Raw genomic sequence first — 27,386 nt, forward strand, 5'->3', positions numbered from 1 at the left:
TGGGGCCTGGTGTGCAGCACCCCTCCGTGCAGTCGCGTCCCTGCAATGGGGCATTTTGTCACCTGGGCACATCCCCTCAGCTGGGCCCCAAAGCAAGGGTGCAGAGGAGGAGGCAGAGCCCTCATCCCACTTGGCTCTGGTGGAGAAGGAACAGAGCTTTCCTGGGGCACATATCCCACTCTGCACAGGTATTTTCCTACCCTGATGCTTGAGCCTCGGTTGCCCCAGCCTGCTCCTCTCCTGCGCTGCCCCCATTTCTCCCAGGCATGCCCAGCTTCATCCCAGGGCTTGCCAAGTCATCATCCTCTCCCAGGGCTTGCCACAGCCCCATGAGCAGGTTACGGCACTGGTGAGGCAAGCAGGCAACATGTAGACATTTTATAAGGCCTACTGGATTGCTGCAGCATTAAATACGTGCGGGGGGCTGCACACCTGTCAGCACCCTTCTCACATCACAAGTGGCTCTGATCGGGTTGGGGCTGCTGGGCTGCATTCACCAGAAAATAATTATCACTACAGTAATATTCACCACAAGATACCATACCAGAATTAAAGGGAAGAAAAAGCCCACAAAGTAAGTAAAGCAGCAGCTTGTACCGATGGGATGTTCATGCTCCGCAATCCCATCTCAGATACATCGCATGCAATACAAGAAGCTGGTTGTTAATAAGTAAAATCAACACCACGAAAGGTAATCAATGTTTTATTTATAAACATACATTTACTATAAAAGCTGTTGCATTTTAGACAAGTTTTCCTAATTTCCAGAGGCATTTTAGAATAAATAAAACCAAGGAAAGATTAGCGTATTCAACATCAGCCCCAGCCAGGACAGCGATCCTTGTCCTTGAATGGACATGCAGAGAAGGATGGCCCCCTTCTGGTTCACCAACCTTTAGGACATTCTCTGAAAACTACAGATGTACTGCATCAATAACACTACTACATAGCAAGACTAAGGAAAAATACACCATGGCAAGTGGGGTAGTGAAATACAGATGGGTTATGACACCTGTGCAGGTTCTCTGAAGGAGTAAGAGGCTAAATAAATTCTGAAACATCTAAAATCCATTACATACATTGTACTTGCTTAGCAATAATAAATCGTTTTTTGCAACAAATACATTTACATGGTAGTTCAAATGCAGTCAAGCGTTATTTTTGTTTCTGTGCTTAGAGTTCCTGGTAAGAAATGTATATTCATGTGTTTAAATGGAAAGATAGGTAAGAAAGAGGGAAGGAAGGAGAGGAAGGAAGAAAGAAATATTTTAGACTGAATGATTTTTGCCTTATAAGACTCCAAAGGAAATGTAAATCAAACATCAGCAGTTGGCAAGTACAATTTAGAAAACTGCTGAAAATTATTCTGTGCTGGTGAATAGATGCTCACTGGGGGGAAAAGCTGTAGTCTGAGGATGCTGTTTCATTTTGCTTTACATACAGTCAACGTCACCAAAACATGCATATATGAAACGAAGGGATAGACACTGGGACAAACTAAGCAGCTTCAGGGATGCAGCCGTGTGCCCGCAGTGCTATGGACACCCCCACCCCAGCCCCTGCTCATGCATTTGAGTCCCAGCCGTGCTCCTACACAGCCTTAGCATCAAGTTAATGAGAAGCGGATCTAACCTCTGTGCCAACCAACCCTTTTGTACACTTGTGAGCAGTCTGCACATCTAAACCACGTCACACGGGGAAGCAGTGACTCACACCAAACAGATGCACGAGCATGCAGTAGAGGTCTTGGTTAGAAATTAGGCCCAGGCATCATTTGTTCACATACCCTTAATGCAGCACATGGAATTGCGCAGATGCACAAAGTAGTTTATAAAATCTGCTTCTGAATTTCCATGTTACACATTATTTGCAGGAAAATGTTACGGTGTCCACATGCAAAGTGTAAACATCCTGGTTATCAAAACCTTTCAGCAGTAAGTCATGCAATCGGTTAATCAAAATATTGGACTCACTGCTTCATTTCCAAAACATTTTTTCTGATTTTTGATTAATTTTTTAAAAAATATTCCCCAGATGAAGTCCATGAAGGACTTCATTTTTTTTGGATTTATTGCATCCATAAGTCAGCACTGACTGTGTGCAACAGCTTTGCAGTTTCTAAGGCACAAATTGAAGGAAATAACATGTAACTTTCCAGCAGATCATCACCATGTCCTCAAATGACAGTATTGTACATGCGTTGCCAGTGAGATGCAGTTTTGCATACGCATGTAACTCATGTGCAAGCAATCGTCTAACGTTTTAACCAATAGTTGCTAGCTATATTACAACTCAAAATTATTGCTTCCCTAATGATAACTGAATTACCACTTACCAACACATCAAAAGACAATGGATGTACACAGACATAAAACAAATCTTTTAATTTAATTTTATCATGGTTTTAAGGCAGGATAAGTAACTTTTTCCCTCCATTTTAAGTTGCATCTCGAATAGCTAAAATGGGATATCTCAAATAACTGTTTCCTTTACCAAAACGCACTATGAAATTTTACAATTCTAACACATCCCCTGAACTCGTCTGTGTATTCTGATAACCTCACACAGCTCTGGCCATTGCTTCCATGAGCTGCTGGAACACTTCAGTGAGGAGCAAAGGCTTAACCAAAAGGCATAGAGGAAAACTGGTCCAAACAGGGGGAAGCTTTTGCCTACTGCTATCAGCCTCCTCCCTGCCTCCCTTCCACGCTCACGGGCTTTGCTTATTTTTTTGGGGTGGACATCTGGAGGAACACAGGTTCACAGCTGCATAATTCATTCCTGAACTTGTGTGATGATTCTGGAGGGGACCCAAACCACACATTTCTCCCCAAAAGACTTCAACCAAATGTAATGATGGCAAGTGAAAGAGCAGATCCCAAAACAACTCAGACCGTCAGTGGGAAAGCACCACACCAGACACAACAGCTTCACTGTAACCATCTCACTGCAGCTCGCAAGCTCGCAGGTCATTTGTGTCCACCCATGCCGCTGCCTCTCCCCCACATCACCCTTTCACCAAATTCAGTAACAACATCAGCTTCTGAACTTGGAAAGAAGGATTGCTCCTGGCAGGAATCTTGTAGTCGTTAATGGTATGCAGTCTTTAGGTTTAATGAAGAAATCTTTATTTGAGAGAATATTAAGCTATAGTCATGAACATTACTTGAGGTACACAAACAAAAAATCCTATCACTAAAGGTGCAATAATTTATTTGTATAACTCCTACCCTCCACGGAAGGTAATATAAACACAAAATGTTTCAGAATTACAGGATGTATTATCAAACTAGTCTCTGTATAAAAAAAGTTATAGCTTCAGTTATAACAGAGAAGTCATGTGCTGTGATGCTTAGTTTTTCAAATGCACTGATTAGATACTACCTTAAAATTACTTCTCATCTCAACTTGGCATATTCTATAAAGGTTCTGTAAACTCAGAATTTTAATTCCTAGAAATATTAACACAAAACAGCTTTATTGCATGTTTATTTCCTTATTACTTTCAGGAGAACAAAGTAACAGACTGAAAATCATAAACATACCTGAAAAGGTGGGATTTTTTTTTTATAGTACGTAGGCTTTGCCTTACCAAATATGGTTGTACATGTGTTGCAAATTTCTTAAGAAAGGGCAAAACAACATACTGCATTTTAAAGGAGCAGGTGCAGCGCTTTTATGAGTTTTTCAAAATGAGATGAGGGCCACAATGTCCATGATTCAAGCTCTTACAAATGATTGTCTGGAGGCAGCCGATACATACGAGGAGAGAGCTCCTTCTTCAAAGTAATTAGGACCGAAAGTCATGTCACAATGTGGTTGGCTGTCCAGCAGCTGGAAACAAACAAACAAACAGAATTCAGTCATTAGTTTACAAATTTTAACAAACATTCCTCCTGAAACAATGGAGTACGTAGGATTTTCCTCATGTGAACTCCATCATTAAAAAAAAACACATCTGGAAGTACACATCGTTGGTGCCCTGCTTCTCCTCCTTCCTGCAAAGTTGGGGCACTAACTGCAAAGAAGGGTTTCGTGCCGTTTGCATTCTGCATGCACTTTGATTTCATTTTCTCAGAAAGTACTTGTGGGTGTACTTGCTATTAGGCTCTGCCGTGGCAAACCAGTAAAGCAGAGGACTGATGAGTCATCTTCAGCTGTGCCTGGTTTGTGTTACGTGGTAATACAGAGCCCTTGTGTTATTTGGCCATACAGGGAATCTCTTGAATTTACTGCCTGCCTTTGATTTCAGCATTCACAAATCTCTAACTCTTTGCATGTTTGGCACTGAATAGTGAGCTCCCTTCAGTAACTAGGTTTGTGAGTTTTCATTGTCAAGAAATAACCTACAATAAAGCCTCATCCACTTTTATTTAAAAGTAAAAGCATACCCTTGACCACTACATAATCTTTAATGTGTTTCTCCCTTAAGGTTTTTGACAGCTGATTTTGAAACAAAATCCCCAACAGTTTCAAATAAACAAGTTTCTGGCAGCCAGAATATTTCACTGAGATATCCATAAGCATCTTAAAGCAATACTGATTAATCCTGGGTTTGTCAGAGAACATCAGTTGTGTGCACTGCTGTGTAGGTATTCAGACATAGGCAAGGGTGGAGGTAGGAAGAGCTGTGTAATCAGGCAACTGACTTTATAGTTAGCATCAGAATTCCCAGAACTGAAAGGCAAAATGCTAGTAATGTGTCCCTTTGTTCTTCAGTTCAGATGTGGAGTCTGTCAAATTTTAGTTAAAAATGAGTGACTAACCGTGTTTGCAGTTTCATCACATCAAAATTTCAAAGTCCCTTTGAAATTGTCAAAAAGAACTGGTGTAATTTAAATTTATGTGACCCATATTTTGAGATTTTGCATGAGGAGCGGACACAGCAGAAAGAGGCAATTTGTAGGAAAAAGACAAACCCTTCCCATTATTATTATTCAGGAACCATACATTTCCACAAAACCTATTCCTGCAGTCATCAACACAGTTCCCATTGTTCTTGATATGCACAAATGCAAAACCTTACAGCACAAAACACTGCACGCAGTTCTGGACTGCATTTTTAGCACTACAATGGTAGAAGATGCAGCCTACAGCATATAGGCTGATATATAGTTTTACTGAGCGTTCATCTATCCTTAAGGAACCTCAATTCTTGTTTAAGCAAAAAGGATTTAAAAGAAAAAAAAAAAAAAAAAAAAAAAAAAAAGAAAAATGTGACTTTTATCACCTTCTCTTCTTTTTTGTATACAGATGTCCAAATGTGCATTATAAAGGTCAGGACTTCAACCACACGAGGCAGTTTTATGGTATCAACCCTGAAGAGGATAATCTATATCTATTTCCGAATGTGTTAGGTTAAATAATTAATACAACAAGTTGCTAGCATTTCTTACCAGAATTTAAAAAAATCACCACAGAAATAGTTATACAACAGCACCCTCTAGCTCTGCTGATGGGTAAATATCTCTGACCTGAAATAGCAGAGGAAAAAAAATAAATCTGTTCTACTAGCAAAGGTGGGGAGGTATCTTTTCTACTCCTGGATTTCTATTGCTTCTGAGGGAGAGGAGGAGAAATAGCAAGAGAAAAGTGCTCTATATCCCTACCCATCAGTTACAGCTGTAGACTGAACAGTAGCATGTGACACAAAGGCAATGACTATTCCCATGGATTTCTTCTGTGCCTTCTGAAATGCTCTAGCAATTTGGTATCAGTCATAGAAATCCAGCACTAGAAAGGGTTTTCAAGTGATCTACTCTAAGGCAGAAAAAATGCACTGAGATTTCTTTGACATGCAATTGTCTGGCTCATTCTTCAAAACTTGTAGCAAGCAGCACATTAGCACATGGCTGAGGATCCCACAACAAGGATTCATTATGGTAAGTTACAGAAAGTTCCTAATGTTTTCCTTGACCCTTTTCTCTGCAAATAGATGTCTGGAGACATAAAAAAAAATTTGAACTTCTCAAAATAAGGCCCAGGGTCCTAGACCTAGTGGAGGTAGCTGTACTGACTCATGTGAGGTAACAGATTCAAGCCTTCTGGACATGCAATGTATGCGCACAATGCAGAAGTTTATATTAATGCAGAGGAACTGCCTTACAGCCTAGTATTGCTGAACAGAGATCCTTTGGGCAAGATTTAATGAGCTTGGAAGTGTTTTCGATACAAGAGGATGACTAAAATGAGATGGGAAGGCTCCCCTTTCTATAGCAAAGCTATGCCTAAGTTGCAAAGCCATTTGGGCATAACATTTTTTCTTGGAGGAGAAGAGCCCATCAGTTAAAAGGATGGTAACAGTACTGTCTGAGTTCACCATGAAATCAGACAAAAATACACATCCACCTTAGGACAGGATTTGGTACTTACTTCTGGATCGGATGTAACAATCGTTGCAGTTAAGAAGACCATTCCTAATCCTGACATCTGTTCCACTTGCTGCATCCCCCAGCTGTCCTTTGCAAATGCCGCACTGTCAATTGAAGCACAGAGAAAGTATGACAGATCGTGCCCTAGTATCTGTCACAGCTCTCTCAAGATTTTGACTTTTGTTTCAATAGTTTTTGGAACAATGAGAAAAAATAACCCCCCAGAACCTAGCCCATAGTCTAGGGGAGCACTGCATATCAGTTATAGGTTTTTGTTGTGTTTTTTTTTTAGAGCCAACAGCACTTAGGACTGGATTTCAGCAGTCACCACTCACACAGAAGTAGAGTTTAGTGGTTTTGAGAGGCACTTGATTTTGATGTTGCACTCTAGAGCCAGCCTGTTTGTGAAAGAAAATCTTATAGAGGCCAGAGGTTTAGTTTGAGTAAATGTCAAAAAACAAACAAACAAACAAAAATGCTACATAAACACCTAATACCAACTAGGGCTGGGATAATGCACATGGACACTCTGAGTTCTCTAGATAACACTGCCTTGAGTCATTTCCTGAGACACTCAAGAACAGACACAAAAGTATTTCTGTTTAGAACTCTGGAGAAAGCCAGAATATACACAGAAATGCTGAGAAAATCTTCAGAATATAAAATCTTGCAATATTTTTGGATGACATTCCATAGTTGAAGCTTTCCAGACATAGGTCAGAGAGCTTATGCACTGACCAGGTTTTTGAAAAAAACAAATCACAAGTTATCTGATTTTATATTTAGAAAACAAGAAGTACAACTGGTAAGTTATATGATGGTTTCTTCTGTAAGTTACGAAGCTAAGTTTACTTGCTAAGTTACAGATTTTAGTCCAACTAGCACCTCTGACAACAGACTGTAGCAGTATTACTTTCACTTATCCACAGACAAACAACAAGCTTGCCAGTCCCTGGTCCTCTCATTTCCAGTGCCACATCTATAGATCCTCACACACTCTCTCCTCACACTGGACGATGACTTGAGTTTTTCTGCAGGTGGACAGAAGAAGAGACGTACCCGGAAGCACTGAATATGGAAATAAAGACCAAGTGTTTCAATAATCATGGCAGCTCCCTTTCCAAGAGGAAGCCCACAGGTGGAACAAAGCTTCTTTCCACTGACGGACCTAGGAGACAAACATTGCTGTAAGAAAGAAGAACAGCAACTAAAACAAACAAATATTTGCACAGGTTTAGGGGGAGGGAATGATGGGAGAAGGGAGCGCTGGCGGGGTTTCACATCAGAAATGCACATTGGCCCTTCAACCATTAGGACATTTTCTACTTGAAAAGACAGTTTAACACAAGACATGTATGTTTCAAATCTTTGTCTGAAATAAGGAGGGCTTCTGACTGAGCCCTGGGGCTAAACCAGGCTTTTGCTGAATCAGCCTGCACACCTGCTACACAGATGCACATCTGCCATCTGAGCAGAGGAGTTCAAATGCTTGAATGCACAGGACCTCGGACCCATTTCTCTGCTAGTCTGCTGGGCTACATCAAGGGAGATGCAAGCCTTTTAGCAGAGGCCTGGATGGATGGGAATCATGCCTGTGGATGACCAGGACCCAGTCAATGACAGCATTCAGAGCAGATACTCACATACATTACCTGACTCGGATTCTCAGTCTGGAATTTTCTCTATTTGTTTGCACATGGGTTTGCTTACTGGAGGTCAGAAGGCAGGAATGCTGCCCTTACACCCAAATGACCTGGCTAAGTTCAAGCAGCAACATAACTGCAGTAGCACAGACCAGGAATCAGGCACTTACGAACTCTGTTTAGTCTGTTGCTGCAGATATATGCCTGTTATACTACAGCTAGTTTAGATTAAAGCTGAAGTCAGATCTTCATGTGTAATGCAAAAATACTTTAAATCTCACCTTAAGATTCAGTCCCATCTAGACAATTCTAATAAATCAGCTGTTTGATGACAGTTGGGCCCCAGATACTTTTTCTCATAATGTTTTTAATGGCAGTGCAGGTATACACTTATATGTGCTTCATGCTCTTCCCTTCTCACCTATCTGCCAGCCTGTCAGAAGTGACGTTCATCTAGTGAGATGAACCTGAGAACAAATGTGATCCCTTGTCATTATGTGTCACCCATGTTTTTTTCAGCCAGGGCTGAAACCAGGAGAGATACTTCAGGATATGTCAAGTGTTTTGAGAAGATGGTTTGATGAAATTGCATACAGATAAGAAAATTTACAATATCTCACTTCATATTTTTGGTGCAACAACCTAATAAGCCACCAAAAGAGACAGATACAGGCTGCATCATGATTTAAAAGCTTTTTTTAAAATTTATTTTTTATTTTTAGAAGAGACAGAAGCAGCACCAGGAGTCATCACAACAAAAAACCTGTCCTTGTTTCCATCTAATCTCTGTCACTATTGAGCACATCATTTTCTATTCTACCACGTACACTGGCAGCACAGGCACCTCACTCTCTTTTCTTGTTGTTTCATTCTTGTTCTTCCTTTTAGAATAACTTCCTTGGTTTCTTCTCCTCACCTGTAACCGTAAGCCCTCTGTTCCTATCCCTTTTTACATTATCCTTGAGTCCACCTTTGTTTCCGCTTTTTCTCCACTATCAGAGTTATTATATGGACAATAAAAGTATCAAATCAAGAATAAGATGCTTTGAGATTTTTTTTGAGAAGTTTTCTAATGTTTTACTGGGAGGATTGATTACATCCTATCCATTATTTTCAAAATTAAGATTTATTTCAGAAGAAGATCTTGGAAAAGGGACTCAGATCAGGTTATACCTGCTAAATAATATGAAGTAGCTATCAAAACTAGTTACATGTAGTGATAAATGATCTGCAATACCACCAAAACTGCAGCTCCTATTAGCAAAAATAGGAGAAGTTGTTCACATAAGAAAATCCCAATAGTTTCATTACAATGCAAATGGCATTGGAAAGAAGGCTTTGCTATCAAACCTGAAGAAAAATGTAATTTAAATACAACAGAGTTTTGCTATGGTTTTTGTGCCGTATGATTGCCCTATTTAGTAAGCCAACCAATTTTAATATATCCCAAATTATCGGTGATTCAGTCAGGCTGCTGTTCCTATTTATTTAGAGTTGGAACATCTATCTCACTAAAAGCTGCACAGCTCATTGCCTGACAGAATCAAATCTCCAGGAACACATCTTAGTCCTGGGCATGTGACTTTTCACAATAAAGACAACATCCTTTGGCTTAAATGCTCTGAGCTCATGCTTTACTGCTTGCTTTGACTGGAGCTTATATTATCCCCTTTCAATTTCATTGAAATTTCAATGATCAAGCAGTCCTATAGCTGAACTGTGTTATTTTAAAACACAACGATACTGCTGAAGCAGGCAGGAAATATGGGAGAGGGAGATACATGTTTATTATGTGGACAGTTATGAATTGCCACATTTAGAAGAATAAATAATGCATCTGCATAATACTAATGCAATTTATACCGCAGCGGTTCAGCGGTGCCCACAAGATGTATTTAGTCTGCAAAATTCCTTATTGACCTTTTGTACCTGTTGGGTGACTGACTCGGTGCAGCAGGAGAGCAGGGAGACAATGGCCCGGATCGGAAGTTCTCGTGACAGCCTGCCCTAAAATACAGGAGAGACAAAGCATTACTACAGCTGAAGATCAAGTGAAAACAGAGGTTTTGTACTGAGAAGCGTACATCCAGCTGATGATCTCAGGATTCCCAGTTCTAAAGATTTTTTTTAAGGAAAAGGCATAAATCTGCTGTCCATTGCCATTTTGATACAAAAAAAAAAAATGCATGCATATTTTGATTCAGATTCTTGATCTGCTTACTATTGCTCAATAAGTTAACTCACGAGGTGATCACCCACGTGCTGACTCCTACCCACCTACCAACACAACGTGGCTCACACCTTAATGAAGGAGGGTCAAGGCAAGGCACAACATCTTGCCAAGGAGATGCGCACAGAGGCACACTGGTAGAGCAGATGGGGGGTCACTGATGGAGGGGCTGTGCCCTTCACTGGGTAAAAACAAAGCTGTCAACACTGAAAAGTGGATTATTCCTATCTGCATCCATTTTACCTTGCAAGAATTTGGTGAGAAAAAATATGCATGTTTTCTGTTATCAGAAATCGTAGGATTGATTCAGTCTCTCACTGCTTAAACCTGCTTACAGATTTTTTTTTCAAACACACGTGAGCAGTTTGTTATGAGGATTAGGTAACCAAACCTCAATCTACATTAGTTTTGACTGGATACAAGCTTTATAGAGGTAAATACAGTTTGCAAGGAGACTGTTCACATATACACTAAAGAAAACTGATGTTCCTTTCTCATTACAGATACACTTTTTGCAAATATTAGGCAAAGGTATCCCGTTTACTGAAAGAAGTGGCATTACCTTTTAGTACACAGCAAAGCATCAGAGAAGAAAAAGATATAGGCAAAGTTCCTAGCAGAAAGAAAATACTAATCTCTAAATATCTTCTTTTAAATGCCATAATCCTTAAAGAACTATTCCACTGGAGTGGAATAATTGATGTGTCTTTAGAAGCCAGGGAACGAAGCTCTCAGATACTAACTTCAATGAGGCAGACTTCAGTGTGCCAGTGAAACCTAACCTACAGAGAATGCTGAGCAGGGATATAGGGGAGAAGAGAGTCAGCGCGAATTCACACACACTGCAATAACTCTTATTTTATGTTCTCACCTTCTTCCTTCCCCTGTGGAGTTCGGTTTCTGTCCTGCACTCTGACCCAGGAAAGGTCTCTGCCAAATGTCCTCAGCACAATGTGGGGACTGTTTTGTCAGCAACTGCTGGTTCCATGAGGCATCTGAAATGGGAGGTGGGGACATCTTAACACGTAGGACAAAATGCTTTTGTCAGTACTGATTTACCAACATAACTTGTAGGCACACTGTAAAGCAGACATGAGATGTGAAAACCAGAATTAGGCAAAGACAACCATCTTGACTGTTGTAAGGAAACACCAGCAGCTTTCAGTTACATACAGTGCTGAGTTTTCCCATCCCCAACCCTCTGCTCGGATAGCTTGTACCCCTTTAAAAGTACTGTTACTTAAAAAGAAATTCTCAGAAAACCCACACAAAATCAGAAATGGGCTCTGCTGCATCAGAAGGCCTCTATGGGGTAATGTCCTGCTGCATTCCCTTCCATACACATAACAGTATGTAGGGTTGATAGAAGGGTGGTACACTCACTGTTCTCCATGAGCTTATCAATAAAAAATTTCCTTCCTCTTGTAATTTCCTTTTATGTTTCAGATGGGTGCATAAGGCTCAGTGACAACGCCAACCTCTCAGCACTATGCAATGAACTGTGGTGCCCAGGCAGCCAGCCATCCTGCCCATGAGAGGGAGCACACTACATGGATCCTTCCAGACAAATTTTGTGGCTCACTGGTCAGGAAGGGCCTTACCTTTCAAAGCATCAACCAACTGGTTTAGAGGAGAAGAAGAATTTTACTGGGGCTTATGAAAGGCATATTACCTATTTTTGATATCATCAAGGTCAAACAAAACAAAACAAAACAAAACAAAAAAACTAGTCCTGACTATTTAAGATCTTAAGGAAAGAGCAATGACGTGATGTGTCAAGGGGCAAGAAAGGAGCTGCCAGAATACTAATGGTAGAACAAGCTGTTGAAGAGAATCTAGAAAAACCTTTATTAGCAGAAATTATAATTGTCAGATCTCTGAAGTTTGCTTAATCACTACTACACACCCTCAAGGATGGATTACTGGGCAGCATCTGTTGCCTTCTTTACTTGAGTAACTTTTATCAAAGAGCTAAGAACACAATAAAATTGTGACAGGGTGAGCAAACCTGCTAAATTAAATAAACCACATTTGCATTTGGAACAAGAAACAATACAATAATAATACACAAGTAATAATGCACAAGCAATAATACACTAATAACACTGAAACATTTCCTATCCAGGGGTGGTTCATTATTTAGAGTCATTAATTTTTATGTTAGATTGAAAACAAAGATCTAAAATTTGCTTTCAAAATCTATAAATTGCTTAGTCCTACTTATTTACTCTCAAATTTGAGAGTAAATTGAGAGTAAATTGCTTAGTCCTACTTATTTACTCTCAAATTTGAGAGTAAATAAGTAGGACTAAGCAATTTATAGATATCTATAGATATCTATAGATATCTATAAATTGCTCTCAAATAACTCTCCACTGTTCACCTACATTAGACAGTGATACTAAATTAGTGAATTTCCTGTTTTTGAGTGTGACCCTGTTGACAGCAATGCTTTGGGGAAGTTTCTTCATTATCCAGCAAGCAATATTTATGGGATCTCTAAAATTCTATCAAGTTGTATCAAGATAAATCCTGAATGTATACAGGATAATGTAACGGAAGATAACTGTGAGATTACTGTCAATGAGACTTCTACCTGCAGCCAAAACATTAATTGCTGATGTAAATATGATTTTACATTTTACTTTATTTCTCTTTACTAACAGAAAACAACTTTTGAATCTGAGACATTCAAATTTTGAAGAAGTAAGTGTGCTGTTAATTTCTGAAATTCTCTGAGTTAAATTGCAAGCCACTGTAAATACCTGCAAGATTTCTATCTGGGTAAGAATACATGTGTATTAAGGTCTTGCCTCTCACCCTGAGTCAATGGCAGATTCAGCCGGGCAGGCGAGCTGCGCTCCATCACCGACACCTGGTGCTCCTGTTCACCTGCTTTCAAGACACCCGTCTCTGTGTGTCCTGAGAGCACTTTATTTCCACTGCCAACAAGAATAAGTCACACTGTATAAATAAAGCCATGAATAATTCCAACAAGAGTCTAATGGTAAAATCAGATTTTTGAATACAAGTGCAAAAATGTGCACTTATTATGTGCAACAGAAGTTTTGTTATATGTGTCAGCACTGACAAACCAAGGGGTAACAGCCATGAGTTAACAAGTCTGACTCCAAATGTGCCAGGTGTTCCTCCTTACCTCACACACAGCCACTCACATGCACTAGAGAACACTCTGGATTTGTGGAAAATGGTTTACTTGACAGAGAAACAGCTTCTTTCAATGTTCTCTATACAGCGTTCAGCATCATCTGATGCTTCTCATCTTTGTGAAAGCTGCGATTACCAGTTTGACAAAAGACCAGCACTTTGAACACCATTTGGCAAGTTTGGGTATGGCACTTTCGAGACAGACAGGCAATCTCACAAAGGTTCTGAGTGAAAATGACTCCTCCTTCATTCATCCGAAAGGCTTGTGAAACTTGTAAGCAAAACACAGTGCAGTGACATACACAGCTGTCCGAGCTAAGATCTAATTCTGATCTGGTTGATGCAACAGCTTCTTGGCAAAGTCATATGCTGAAAAGATAAACTTTCTGACATGGCCTGCTAGCATCATGCATGGCCATACATAAGCCTGATCAGGAGGTATTACACCTATCACCATGCCAAGGAAATGAGAAGACTAACACCAAATGCATTTTATTTCCTCCTCCAGTAGCTGTTGCACCCCTGGAACCATCACCTTGTGATGCAAAGCAGTTATTACAGCCTCATGGTCATGATGCTGGTATTCCAGCATCAATCATGGGCAAATGTGATGTCCCAGAACTATAGAGAACACAAAGCTCCACAGGGCTAAGAAATGCCTAGGCTTGATCCATACCTCCTCTTTTCTTGCCAGCGTTCATTTTCCTTGCATTTCAGAGGTGGAATACTGTCCTGCTCCCAGAGCAGCTTTTTCTGCCGTGTAACTTCATTTTGTTTTTCTTCCTCTGGAGAGCTGTTTGAATCAGTTGTGTTCTAGAAGACAGCAGGGGATGGAACAAGGAGCTTATCTTTAACTCAGCATCAGCATGTGCATGAGCAAAGCACAGGGTGCCCCCAGATATATTGTGTTTACACACCTTATCATCATAAAGAGCACCTCAAATTATACAGTGGAATTGTTTCACTTTAATAAGGCTAACTTTGGATTTAACAAGGACTTCAGCTAAAATAGCCAAGGAATTGGATTAAATGAAGCTCAAAACAAAAAGTTATGGAGGGCCTCAGCCTATGATCATGGGAATTCTGCTGCTGGCAGCCTTGGACAGAGCACTGCTCACATGCTCTGGGCATTTTTAAATGGCAATACCAATACTACTTTCTAAATGGTATAGGAGTGGGTGATACCTGAATGGAGCAGCTTGTGTGAGTCATGGCATGGGACCTTTCAATTCTGAGTGTAGGCCTTGAACCTAGTACAAGCAACTCCACTCAGGAAGTTACCACTATGCAGCCATAGGGACAAAGGGCTCTGGCTGATGATCCTGTCTGGGGATAAGCGGTAAGATGAGGCAGGAAGGATGCAAGAAGAAGCAGATGACACAGGATGTCTAATCCTCAAGTTGAATAGAAAAAGGCAGATGACTTCTTGGGTGTGGCTGCCTCGAGCAGAAGAAAATTTAAATCTGGGAATCCCACATTTATTCTACGGATGTCACCTGGGGGGGGTCTGTTCTCTGGCGAACACTTAGTTATATGTTAGATGCTTATGTTTATGCTTAATGTTTAACATTTTGTGCAGCATGTGCAAGAAGAGAATCACAGAGTGAACATTCCTCCATTTGCTTTGCTGCTTTCTAGAATAGATGGCGGTACAGAAAAGGTGGAAAAGTGGAGAGGTAGCATTCAATCTCAACTCAGATATGCTTAAAGCACTGTCTGACAGTCAAGGTTTTGTATGCAGGGAAGTAACTTCAGATTTTGTTGGCTTTGAGAGGGTAGGTAAAACAAACGGAAACAGGTGACTTTTTTCACAGCAGCAGGCAAAGAAGAAAAGTAGCTGCAAAAAAAAAAGAAAGCTTCACCCTCTGCTCCAGTCCAAAATGGGATGATACCAGTTGGTTTAGGAATACGTCTCTTCACTTGTGAAAATATACAAGCTACAGTGCTCTGAGGTATCACCAGTTATGGAAGGTATCCAGGAAATACTCCTCTCATTGTTCCCAGACTTTGTTAGCCTTTAGCAAAGAGTGAAACTCTGCACTGAAGATGACTTCGACTTTATTGCCTTGGGATTCCACAAGAAACTCACCTCTGTTTTATTTCCTTCAGTGGTAGAGGAAGAAGAGGAGAGGAGATCAGCAGAGTTTGAAGAAACAATGAATGGAACGACAGTATCCTCAATTATCTTGCGTTCCTAAAAAAAGAGGACCAGGAGAGAGTGGGAGTTAAAAAAACAGAATGATAACTACATGCTTCAAAATTAGAGATGCAAAGTTTGGCTACATATTCATATTTAGATGGCTAGGTAATGACCTGTGTTACCAAGAATAATGACAATACCTCAACTTTTAATTTGCTGCAATATTTTGCACTCCCCTTCCTTTCACCATTACCATCTTTGAAATGGGATGCCCCAAAATGAAGAAAATATTCCACTTGGGATGGCACCACTGCTTCTCACAACATCAAATTACATATAAAAATAAGAAATTACACTTAGTACACAAGAAACTTATTCCAAAAGCTGAAAAAATTACTTTTTCTTAACTTCACAAGTATGGCTCTCAAGCAACAGATGATAATACATCAGTTTGCATAAGGTACTACTAGTCACACTAACAACATTGATATTTTCCATATTCCTGCAAAAACGACCCATATTCGACAGAATAAAAACACTATTGTCTATATTGCTAATATTCTACAACTGGAAGCTTTGAACATTTCCTGTGATTTTTTTTTTTATTATTTATTATTATTTTTTTAAACAGGCTGGATTACAAAACGTCTACATGATGAAGCCCAAGGCAGACAATAACTTCATCTGGAATTCCACCAAGTCCAGACATCAAGTATATGCCAAAGCACAAAAGACTTTCACTCTGGAGGGAAGCCTGAGCGCGCCCAGACACAACCCTTTTGACTCACCCAGACTTGCACGGCAATTAGGCACCTCCACCTCTGCAGAGATTCTGAGGATACCTGTCTAAATATTTAAATAGTTTTCCTCAGTGCCTATGGTAGTGTTTAAGAGAAAGAATCCTCCTGAGAATTCAGCCTTGAGAAGTCTTTCATTAAATAATTTAGGCATGGGATTTTTTTAGTTACATAAGAGGGTGCATTTAAATACAAGAAAGTCAATAAGCCTCCTCCTTTCAGCCTTATACCTCCTCGTAGTATCTACGCTCCTCCTCTTCAACTTCTCTCTGTGCCTTTTCCCATTCCTCTTTCAGCTTGTCTTGCTCCTTCTGATACTTCTCCTGTAGGAGGATACAAGCAGAGGTGAATTCGTACTATATCAGGAGTAAAGTCTGTGGTATCTCTAATGTGAAAATGAACCTGTTAAGAATGGCTCAATCAGAAACAGGATGAAACAGAAAGGTAAAAATCCATGCATGGGTGTCAAAGAAACTTTCTTTCCTCCTCTTCCCACTTGCTTCTACATCTTACAATTAAGACCTTCAAACCACATGGAACTTTTAACATACTACAAGAAGTTTAACCTGTTAGAAGTTTTTATGTGCTTGGACAGAAATTAAATTTATTCTAAACAATTTCAATAATTCCTTGTTTATTATATAGTTTTAAGAGTTGTAAAAAGCTATCACATACCCGAAAACATTTAAGCATGGATTTTGCATTAATAATTAGAGCTAAGTAGAATATAAACAAACAGGTTTTGCAGATGCTGGGTTTGGAACTAATTTAAGAGAGATGTCAGTACAATATAATGAATAATTGTGCAAATTTAAAAGATAAATAAATAGTTTGCAAAGGTTTGATGAAGGTAAGCTCATAATTGCTAAGCAGTTCATTTTCCTCCTTGATGGGATCATTTTTTGAGAAGTCATTTCACACAGTTTTATATGAAAAATTACCTTAAAGAGATCTTTAAAAATGTGTGACAGAACTGGTTTGAATATGGGGAAGAATGGTGACTTCTATATGCTTTTTACACCAGTTCCAACTTCTGTTCAAACTAGAAACCACATCTGCCTAATCCAAAATCAATGCATTTACTGTCAAAAGAACACCTGCATTTGCCAGAAAAACCATGACGAGAACTTTACACCATTCCCAGAGGAAATAAACGTACTAGCTAAAAAGAAATAAGAAAGCAGCACAGAGACACACAGGTAGTCGTACAAGATGAAAAGACTCCATTTTACTGTTCTTCATCCTTGGACAGTTTGTTGCTTTTATGTTGCATGGAGGAAACATATGATTTCTTTGGGATTAATCAAACCTAATCAGTATGAAAAGATTCTACTCACTGACTACTTTGATACTGAGTAATATCAAAAGACACTACTGAGTGCAGGGGAAATTCGTGTTCTCAGGGCCATTGCATTTCTCCCAGCTATGATACAAACCCAAACCTTTTATAGCATACTCTACCACCAGGCAGAAGCAGTGGTTGTTTTGAGGAGGGATCTCCCCCTCATGAAACAAAACAAAGCAAAACAAAACAACCAAACAACAAAAAAACCACCACCTTTGTGTAAAAATTTAGTTTGATGTTTTCCGAGAAGAACATACAAACACAGCAGAAATCTACAAAAAGCTACTAAGACTACCACCTTAAAGAAGGTTAGCACAAGCATCAGGGTTAGGAAAATATTAGTCTCAAGAAAGAGGTTCTAAGTAATTAAGGGTCTCACAGTTTATGCTCAACATACTTTAAATATAGTTGAGGATCAACATCTGGTTGAACTCTGCATTGGAATGCAGAACTAAATCCTTTCAGTCCACCCGAGGTGTGGGGAAGGGAGAAGTAAGACTGCATAAAGCACAGAGAGTATGTGGTTCATTCATATGCTACAGAACTCACTAAAGCATCCACAGAGGGTGTGGAAGACATGACATGAAATGTAGCATCTTCCTCACCTGAAGCAAGCGTTCTTGCTCATGCTGCCACCTTTCCTGACGCTTCCGCTCTTCTTCTGGATCCCAGGACCAAAAATTGAAGCGCTTGAAAGAAGGAAAACCAAGCTATTAGACATAATACTTCACAAGGCTACCAGAAGGCTGCACTTCGTCTGGTCTGCCCCTGGCAGTGATGTTAAAATGGGAAACTCAGAAGTAGATAATGGTACTCCTAGTTAGCAGGCCATACTCTGAGCTTCATTGACACTTGGTTTTTCCCACAGGTATCCAAATGAGAGAATAATCATTTGGTTTGCAAAGAAAGGCTTGGGAAACTTCAACTGGAGGGAACAAAAAGAAAAAGACCCAAAAGAAAGCTCTAAGCAGCACTGAACGAAGATGCCTCCAGGTGCCCAAATTTAAGGAATAGTTATATTTTTCTTCTCTGTAATCTTCTGTGCAATATGCAAAGCAATTTGAGAATGTGAAATATATTCTCTCATTTCATATGTCTGTCAGCACAACAGCCTAAAGCCTCACTTTAAATTTTTATCCAGGGAACAACACTTAAATTACAGATCTAGACCATGTTTTGGCTTGGGTTCTATTTTTTCTCTCTCATTCTGATTTGGGGATGTTACAAGGCAGTTTGCATAAAAAATTCACTTTTGTTAAACACATAGCTCTAAACCAAAACCACAATGAAAAAAAGGTACTTACATTTGATTTGTCACCACTATCAGAATCAGCTATAAAAAAAAAGAAAAAAAAAAGAAAAAAAAAAGAAAAAAAAAAAGGAAAAATTAAACTTAACAGGACAAAACAGCAAAAAGTGCTTAGCCTGCAATTAAAGCTACGTTGTGTCTGTACAAAAAAGCCTCACGTTAGTTTTCTATTTGTTCCCACAACCAAATGCAAGGACAAACTACAAGCAAACAAACCAGAAAAATAGACTACACCCATCACCAGCAAAACTACTTCTAATTTGGGTACAGAGAAGCACAACTTTAACTAACACCAGCTTCTACTCTGCTACTAGCTACTGCTCTCTACTTCTGGCCACAGCCTGTAGAGGTGTTTGAACACTGAGCACTACCTACTTTGATCTACTTTTCCCCTCACAGTTCAGTGCAAGGAAGGAAAAAGCATAGCAAAGCTACAAGGGTGGGACTGCACTATTCAAGAGCCACAGTTACGAAGAGGACCATTGCCATTTTCTATTCATGTCTTCAGGCTGATGTAAAGAAATAAGGAGAAGGCATTGCAGACAAGTGATTTCATTTGGTGCCTGAAGCCAGAGCATCACAGCAATGCGTAACCCAACAGCTCTTTGTCAACTGTGCAGCAGGAACAGATGCTTTCTACTGAAGTGAGAGGCAGAAAAAGTCCCCAGGATCGTCAGCTGTCGCCCCAGTCCCGCAGCTGAAGACACCTAGGACTCGAGGCAGCGGAAGGGATGAAGCTGCTCTTAATGCTGCATTTACCTGGCTGCGAGAAAAACCGTGAGCGCCGCCAGTCGTTCCGCACCCTAAGCGGAACCACGGCCCCACGGGGCGGCTCTGCAGGGGACGGCACAGAGACAAAACAAGAAACAGCGCGGTCAAAAGACGATGGCGAGGCTCAGACCCTGGCCTACTCGGCCACCAGTGGGGTTTTTATTACAGCAGCTTTGTAACAAGTGGCCCGACACAGAAGGCTTTCGAAGGACTTGCAGATCACAAGGGCTGCCCAAATTTAAATGCTACTTTTGCAGCATGGCACCTAACCCTGTATGAGAGCTGTAGCGCAGTAATGCTAATTCACTCTCGCATTTGTGTCTATTGTACATGCATGTTTTAAAAGATTATCTGATCTTTTCATGGTATACATGCTGTGAACACTAGAGAGCAGCCAAGTGTTTCAGCATCACTTAGAAAATACCGCAGACACCTACGTTCTGTCACTCTGTATTTTGACTGATTTGTGCTTGAAACAAAACAATACTGTTGGCAAAGCCTGTTTGGAAAGCACCTTCCCACCTAAAACAAGTGAGATTTCTAATTCCTTTACTGACATTCCTGTTTTCCACAGTGGATTACCTTCACTAAAATGCTGGGATAATCATTGTATTACCTATATATAAGCTGACAACCTCACAAGTTCACAGGGGGAAGAAAACTTCCCTCTTTCTTCCTCTCTCTCTTTCTTTCACAATACCTACATATATGCATCTCTAAAATCAATATAAAATTAAACTACTAAATATTACCAATCTCAAGCAAAACTTTGTCATGAAGGCAAGAAAAATAAGTTCTGCTTTGCAAGAATTTGTCATGCACATAGGTGAAACTGAGGGATGTGGCCAGATATATGCGTTGGTCATCTATAATGAGAAGCTACACACGAGCAGCTGAGTGAGGAATTGTCTCCAGTAGTTGTTATTGTGAGATAAACCCAACTGTCATGACATTTTCATCTGTAAGCAACAGTACTAATAAAATATAATACTCATATGGAGATAATAGAGCGTTAATTGTTACGCCTGACAAATGCAAGTTAGCATCCACCCTGACACCCTCCTTTGTGTCACAATTCTGCTGCTGTGGTTAAGGGAATGGCAAGAAGAGCCCCTCGCATCACAGAAGCCACACTACCAGTATCATTCAGATGCAACTAGAAATTAAACATATTATCTTCCAAACCCTCCAGGCCATTGATTAGGCATTCCCCCCTGACTACCACACACATGCATCTAATTATGTCCAGCTGAACTCTCTGCAGCTCTCAACCTCTCTTTTTGCTCACCTTGTCGATCAGAATTCTGCAGAGTGACCTGGCTTGTCTCAGGCAGTTTCTTTAAAAATGGCAATACTATACTCCCTTCTTGTTCCAGGGTTTTCGGTTTTATTACCTGTTCAGATGTTTGGGAACAGAAAACCACATTCAAAAAGGTACAATCAAAGATTAAATTAAACCCTTTCTCTTTAATTTCTGAAACAATATTATCAAAGTTTAATAAGCCTCTATCTCCAGAATTACAACACGGACCTGCAATATTGAAGTCCTGGAAATAACCATCAGTTTTTTGTTCTTGATACTCTGCACACCAAAGCTCATCCTAACCCAGGACCAACATCTACTGTACCCGACAGCAGTATGGTGATGGCCATTTGCTATCCCTGTCACACACACAAGATCCACTGTCTACACCTTCTGGATATTCTGCTCTCCCAATGTGTAGAGGGATTGGGCTTTGCAGGTTGAGTTCTCTTCTGCTCTAGCCAGTATACAGATGCAAACACTCCAAGCAGACAGTGTGGAGTTGCTTTGGAGGAGGAACTCTCTTTTAATCATTGGATCTGGCAGAGAAAACTTCTTTCAGGGTCATTCCCTGACATATTTTGAATTAAATCCTGATGTGACATATACAGAGAGAAAATACCAACCAACTATTTGCACCATATCCATTTCCTTGTGAGGTCTTCTTATTTGTTTCATTTTCCATTCCCTTTCTTTCTTGCCCTTACATACCTCCTGCGTAGCAGGGAGCACTGCTTCCTTCTGCTGCTCCATTTCAGGTTTTTTCACATCTTTCTCACTTGGAGCAGCGTCCTTGGAAGGGACAGGACTAGGAGGAAATTCTAGGCTCTTCACAACAGGGCTGGCACAAGCTGCAGTTGACTTGAATTGCTTTTGATCTGAACCTAATCCACACATACAAGAGAGAATGTCACAAGATTAAGGTATTTTTTCAAATACAATGTAGACCTATTTCATATCTTCTATCTTCAACACTGGCAAAATTAATCTCTCAGAAAAGACAAAACTTGAAAGACGAATTTCACCTGATAAAACATAGATGTTGACATTTGAGTTGGTCACCATGAGACACCCTTCATGGTTAACAAAAGCAGAGAGGCACTTCTTTGGGAAGGATCACCCAAACTATTTCAGAAACATTTCTTGTCTGAAATGATCTGTAACCTATAACACACCTACTGAGGTATAGATCTCTGTAGTGTGCATTCCTGGAGCTGTGTGATGAATCCTATTCTAAGGTGCTACCTGTACAAGCTGCTCTACTACAGTTAACGTGGTCTCACTGTCAGCACTGGAAAATATGCCAGCTTGGCTGTTTCCACTGAATCAGGTCAGTCAAGCATCAGAAAGCAAATAAATTGTGGTAAAAGGAAGCCTCAGACTGGAATAAGCAGGTTAGCATTCAGTTCTTAAAAAAAAAGAAAAAAAAGCAAATCCACAACACACACATTAAAAAAAAAAAAAAAAAAAAAAAGTTGATGCTGGTTTACAAGGACAAGGGACCAGGAGCACATGGGCCCACAGCTGAGGACTGTGAAAGCCTAATGACTGCCAGCTGGTACCACCATCGGAAGTGGAGCAGTTTCCAGCATCCCAAGCAGTGCACACACACACAGATGTCTCTTAAACATCCTGGAACACAATCTCAGCTTCTGATCCTGTTCCCTCTCCAACAGGTACCTCTTTGACAGGCTAGGAGAGGGAGCTAAGGAAGGGAGGCACCCCAAGGCTGCACTAAGAATGCCCACACCAGCAGAGACAAGAGCTGTTCCTGCTGCCAGGCAGATGCACACCACTTTGGAGAAGTTCCCACACCATTAGTGGCTTAGGGGTCACAGCATGGAAGTATCTGGCTTGTACTGAACAGCAGACGAGGTTGTCTGTCACACAGCTTGGACTACATCTATCACTCCAGAGCAGATACAGTGAATACCCACGTTCTTTTACCATTTCAGCTTTTGCAAGGTGTTCTCCCAGCTTTCTTTGGCAGACCATATTAACCTTTGCTACCAATACTTAACGTTTAGCATTTCTCACAGGTGTGGAGCTCCTCACTGCTGACTTGAGAATTTGGTTGATTCATTCCACACCTGCAAATTCTACATTACTTGCCAGCTGCAATCCCAGATTGTTACACTCTGTGCTGCTATGCAATGATTTTTTCTACCTGAAAGTCTGGCCTATTTCTAACTACAAGACAAAGTAATTAAGCCAGCTGATGAGCTGTCACTAGCAGTACATGTGCGTCATAGCTGTGCAGCACATCAAGAAGAGTCTGGATGTGCTTCTAATCTTGGAGCATGGTACTCCATTGATGTTTGAGAGGCAACCACAATTACTTAAGTCACATTTATCCTCAGCAAATTGGAGCAGCATATTTATATACCAATTACAGGCAGAGATTTCCTTTAAATACCTACTGTAGACAGTCCCTTTTACTTACCTGTTCCAAGCTGAACTTTGATAGAGCCATTTCAAAAAACGAACAGAAAAAGACCATGAGCTTAGTATGATAGCAGGCAGTAGATAAAATGCACGCTCAAAGGTAATATTTCAGAAACGCTATTCAGAGGATAGCAGTTTCAATTTTTATGAGTAAATTAATTTCCCCAGATTAGGGATTGTGCATAAAGCCTTTAAAGCAGAAAATCAAGGCAGTGCACAACACAGTCACCTTGCACCTGGAGCAGCGTGCAGCCATGAATGTCATTTCTGCCACCTTCTGCGCTGTCTAATAAACCCTCTTGGTGCCGCTGCAGATGCGCTTACTGGGCTGCAGCTGCTGCAGGGTGGGCATCGAGCCCAGACCCGTGGTGGGCCAGGGAGGGGGTCGGGGCAGCAGCCACCCACCTGGGGATGTGCCCGAAGGGCTCCCGGGTCCTGCTCCGCCGGGGCTGCCCTCGGTCTGCTGGCTGGCTGCTGGATCCGCTTCCCCCGGGGAGGCCTGCAGAGGATGGAAACGCAGTGAGTGCATTGGAAATAAAAGTATGGGTTAATTCCGTAGGGCAGCGCTCGCTGCTGCTTCGTAATGTGTTGGGATCAAGTGGTTTTAGAGCTCCGCAGGGAGCTGAGCACCGGGGGGAGCGAGTCTCTGAGCAGTATGTGCTGCTCTGGCATCGAGTCACTGGGCTTTAATCTCCTTTTCTAAACGTTCAGCAAGCAGCCATTATGCAGTTGCTTTGGAGTAGCTCATGCAAGCTTTTAAAATTGTAGGATATCTTGAATTGTGTTAGCTGGAGATAAGCATACATTTCACCCCTGGTTTTCTCTTCCAGAATAACACAAAAACGTATGCATCGGTGAATACCCAGCACATTCGAGGGCTTTAAAAGTGGCAAAGTAATTAAATACTTCCTTTATTTCACGGTTGTCTAAACAATCAGTTATCTGAAGGGAAAAGGCAGAGCTGGTAATAAAGGTAATGAAATACTTGAAATGTTACTGGGAAAGGACTGGAAAAAAAAATGGTGAGACCGTATCAAGCCAATAATCCAAATCATTTTGAAAAGCCAGCTTCCTGACCCAGGACAAGCCTGTTGCAGAGCTAAACCACACCATCAAAACAACAGTAGCATTTCAGCTGATTTATTCAGCAGCTTCACCTTTACATCTGCTTTCCCAGTAGGCAAATCAGGAAAAAAAATAAAAATGCAGCAAATCAATCAGCTACCGTACGGCGCCTCTAGCACATTAGAGAGCTAGAAGATGGCGCATCCAGCAGAGGAAGAAAAAAAAAGAAGCAGACTACTTTTAGAAACGAAAAGCAGTGCATTTCAGAAGCGATCTTTGTAGACTCCCTTTCCTGTCCCTTAATCTTATTAGCAGCTGCAAGAGAGGAAATGTGCCGAAATTTCCTCTTTTCTGGGGGCAGGGTTCACACCTCCGCCCTCTGCGCAGGCGCTGCCTGCCCTCCCCACAGACGGCCATGCGCCTACGGCCGCTCATCCACGCAGGCCCCACGGGCAGCAGGCCTGGGCTCCCCCAGCGGTGTCACCAGGACGTCTGGTGGCAGTGCCAGCAGGATGGCAGTGCCAGCAGGCACCTTGTGGGCACACTTTGACTTCAAAGAGGTTTGCTGTCAGCAATGGGAGAGAATCCCTGTGTCTCTCCTCCTCTCTGGAGGGAAGCGTGCTGTGGCAAGGGGCAGGGAACATGTCTGGGACAACTCCCTGAGACCAGTCCTGGTGTGGGGCCGTGGCCAGGACTGTGTTGGGAAGCATGACAGGCACCAAATGACAGTGGTGAGAGGCTGGAAGTGGCAGTGTATCTCCTGTGGCACCTGCTGGGGATGGCTGCCCCGGGCAGGGCTGTCTCCTCACCACCTGGTGCCTTCTCCGCACCCTCACCTCTGCCCACCCAAGTCCTCTGCTTCAGGGAAGGTGCTGTTGGCAAACACAGACAAATGCAATAGGTTTGCTCCTTGCCATTCTGCTCTCTTCTTCTGTATAGCCCACCTCGCCCTTCCCCAGCTCACCTTGATGCCAGCCTGTGTTTCAGTGAGAGCTTCTGCCCCTTCCTCTACCCCAGCAGAAAAATACCGCAGCTAAAGAAGATCTGTCCTTCAGCCTCAATTCTGGTTCCTGACAGGAAATCTGTTCACTCCAGCTTTGTTTGATGCAGAAATAAGTATTTCTTCATGAGGACAACCAGGCAGTGTAACAGGCTGCCATCTCCATCCTTGGAGGTTTTCAAGACTCAAATGAGCCTTAGCAACCTGGTCTGCTCCCATTCCTGATCCTGCTTTGAGCAGAAGACCCTGCTGGAGACCTACAACCTGAATTATTCTGTGATTCAACAACCTGCACTCCTCCATTAAAACTAAACAAATAGCTATTACCAAAAGCTCACTGTTTGCCCTCTACAAAGTACATTTTCACTGGAAAGGCAAAATACACCTACCTGACAGCTCTATTCATCGTCCCAAAGCACAAGCATTCCAATGAAATTGTTTCATGTTTCAATTATTATTATTTAGATTATTATTATGTAAACCAATGGAACTCACCGTCCACTCTCAAAAAGCAAGTGCTGAAACTGAAAAATTAAAAGTCACAGCAAGCACATGGAGCTAATGCAACATTGTCTCCTCCAGTTCTAGTTACCTCAGGAACATACACAAGGTACTGTGCCATGCTGCTATCCTGCATGAGTGAAATCTCAACTAAATCTAACCATGATCTTAATATCCAGTATGGAGGTTGAGCTAGTTATAGATACAGATGTTATTTATAGAAATTCTTTTAAAGAGGAGTAAAAAAAAATAAAATAATAATAATAAAAAAATAAAAATAAAAAGGAAGAGCTACCGCTTGTTGCATGAAAATTGATTTTGGAAATGACATACTGCAGAAGCCCTGCTCCTGCTCATGAGATTTGACTCTTTCTCCTCCCTCTGCTGAGCAATTAAATGTTAGCAAGATAAAGCTAAAAATATAAAACTGATTAGTAAGTAATTTACAAAAAAAGATTAAGTGAACTTCACTGGGGAACTCCCATTCCCAGTGTATCTAATTCTCTTTGTAATACCAAGTAATGTAATACTATCTAGTATTTTATCCACAGGTATATGATACATTTTAAAAAATTAATGTACTGATAGAGCCGATAAAATGCCTTTTCTACCATGGACTATCACTTGCATTTCATAAATATTTTGTAATCAAAGCATAATGTTACCACTGAATATAAAAAAGCCATAAAAACATTTAATTGCACTTGGGAAGATCGTATTTTGACATGGGCACCGAAAAACAACTTAGTGAGTAATGTTTCTTGGGCATTTCAGAGCAGATCTGAGACTTTGGGATGAAGGACCCGTGATGCATATCCACACCACAGGCATTCATGTGGGAAGAGGCATCACTGCCTCTGCTGCGGGTGCCTAAGAGGGAAGCTCTTGTATCACTATATCAACCTCTTCTTTGGCATGACAATAAATCAGTTCAGTTTGTGGCCGATGGGATTTTTATCCCATGAAGTGGGATATCACAGAATCACAGAATCATATCAATCCAGGTATTCCTTGAACTCTGACCACACAAGCCAGAAACAGCCCCACTGCCTACTGCTGTGGAAGAACCTTTCTTACAATACCCTAAAAACACACTAACTAGGAACTCCCAAAACACTGAACTTCACAACTGCTACAAGAATTCAAACTCCAAAGGAAGTTACAGCAGAACTTTATTAGCCCTTAATGTAAATTAAATCAAACTGCAGGTCAGTTAACACTACTTGTACACAAAATCACATAAAATGGTAATACTGTATTTTCTAGGAAAACATGACAAAACAAGCTGTCTGGAACCA

The 27,386-nt window shown here is 41.0% G+C and overlaps 1 protein-coding gene across 7 annotated transcripts in view; it reads right to left on the bottom strand.

Annotated features, from left to right (window-relative positions):
• Positions 1–687: 687 nt before the first annotated feature.
• Positions 688–27,386, bottom strand: part of LIMCH1 (LIM and calponin homology domains 1) — a 173,805-nt gene continuing 147,106 nt past the window's right edge. For 5 of the 7 annotated variants that reach the window (XM_035326209.1, XM_035326207.1, XM_035326211.1 and 2 more), the window contains 14 exons: positions 23,928–24,021; positions 21,789–21,961; positions 21,063–21,168; positions 18,999–19,027; positions 18,300–18,383; positions 16,580–16,672; positions 15,502–15,606; positions 14,089–14,225; positions 13,065–13,186; positions 11,116–11,239; positions 9,935–10,021; positions 7,431–7,539; positions 6,373–6,475; positions 688–3,834 (listed from right to left, as the gene is read on the bottom strand). In XM_035326209.1, coding sequence (XP_035182100.1) covers positions 3,809–3,834; positions 6,373–6,475; positions 7,431–7,539; positions 9,935–10,021; positions 11,116–11,239; positions 13,065–13,186; positions 14,089–14,225; positions 15,502–15,606; positions 16,580–16,672; positions 18,300–18,383; positions 18,999–19,027; positions 21,063–21,168; positions 21,789–21,961; positions 23,928–24,021 — 1,392 coding nt within the window. In that variant the 3' untranslated portion in view covers positions 688–3,808. The remainder of the gene's footprint in view (positions 3,835–6,372; positions 6,476–7,430; positions 7,540–9,934; positions 10,022–11,115; positions 11,240–13,064; positions 13,187–14,088; positions 14,226–15,501; positions 15,607–16,579; positions 16,673–18,299; positions 18,384–18,998; positions 19,028–21,062; positions 21,169–21,788; positions 21,962–23,927; positions 24,022–27,386) is intronic. The other 2 variants (XM_035326214.1, XM_035326208.1) reach the window with 1 other exon arrangement.

The sequence above is a fragment of the Oxyura jamaicensis genome, chromosome 4 (genome assembly GCF_011077185.1).
Source record: "Oxyura jamaicensis isolate SHBP4307 breed ruddy duck chromosome 4, BPBGC_Ojam_1.0, whole genome shotgun sequence".
NCBI classification, from domain to species: domain Eukaryota; kingdom Metazoa; phylum Chordata; class Aves; order Anseriformes; family Anatidae; genus Oxyura; species Oxyura jamaicensis.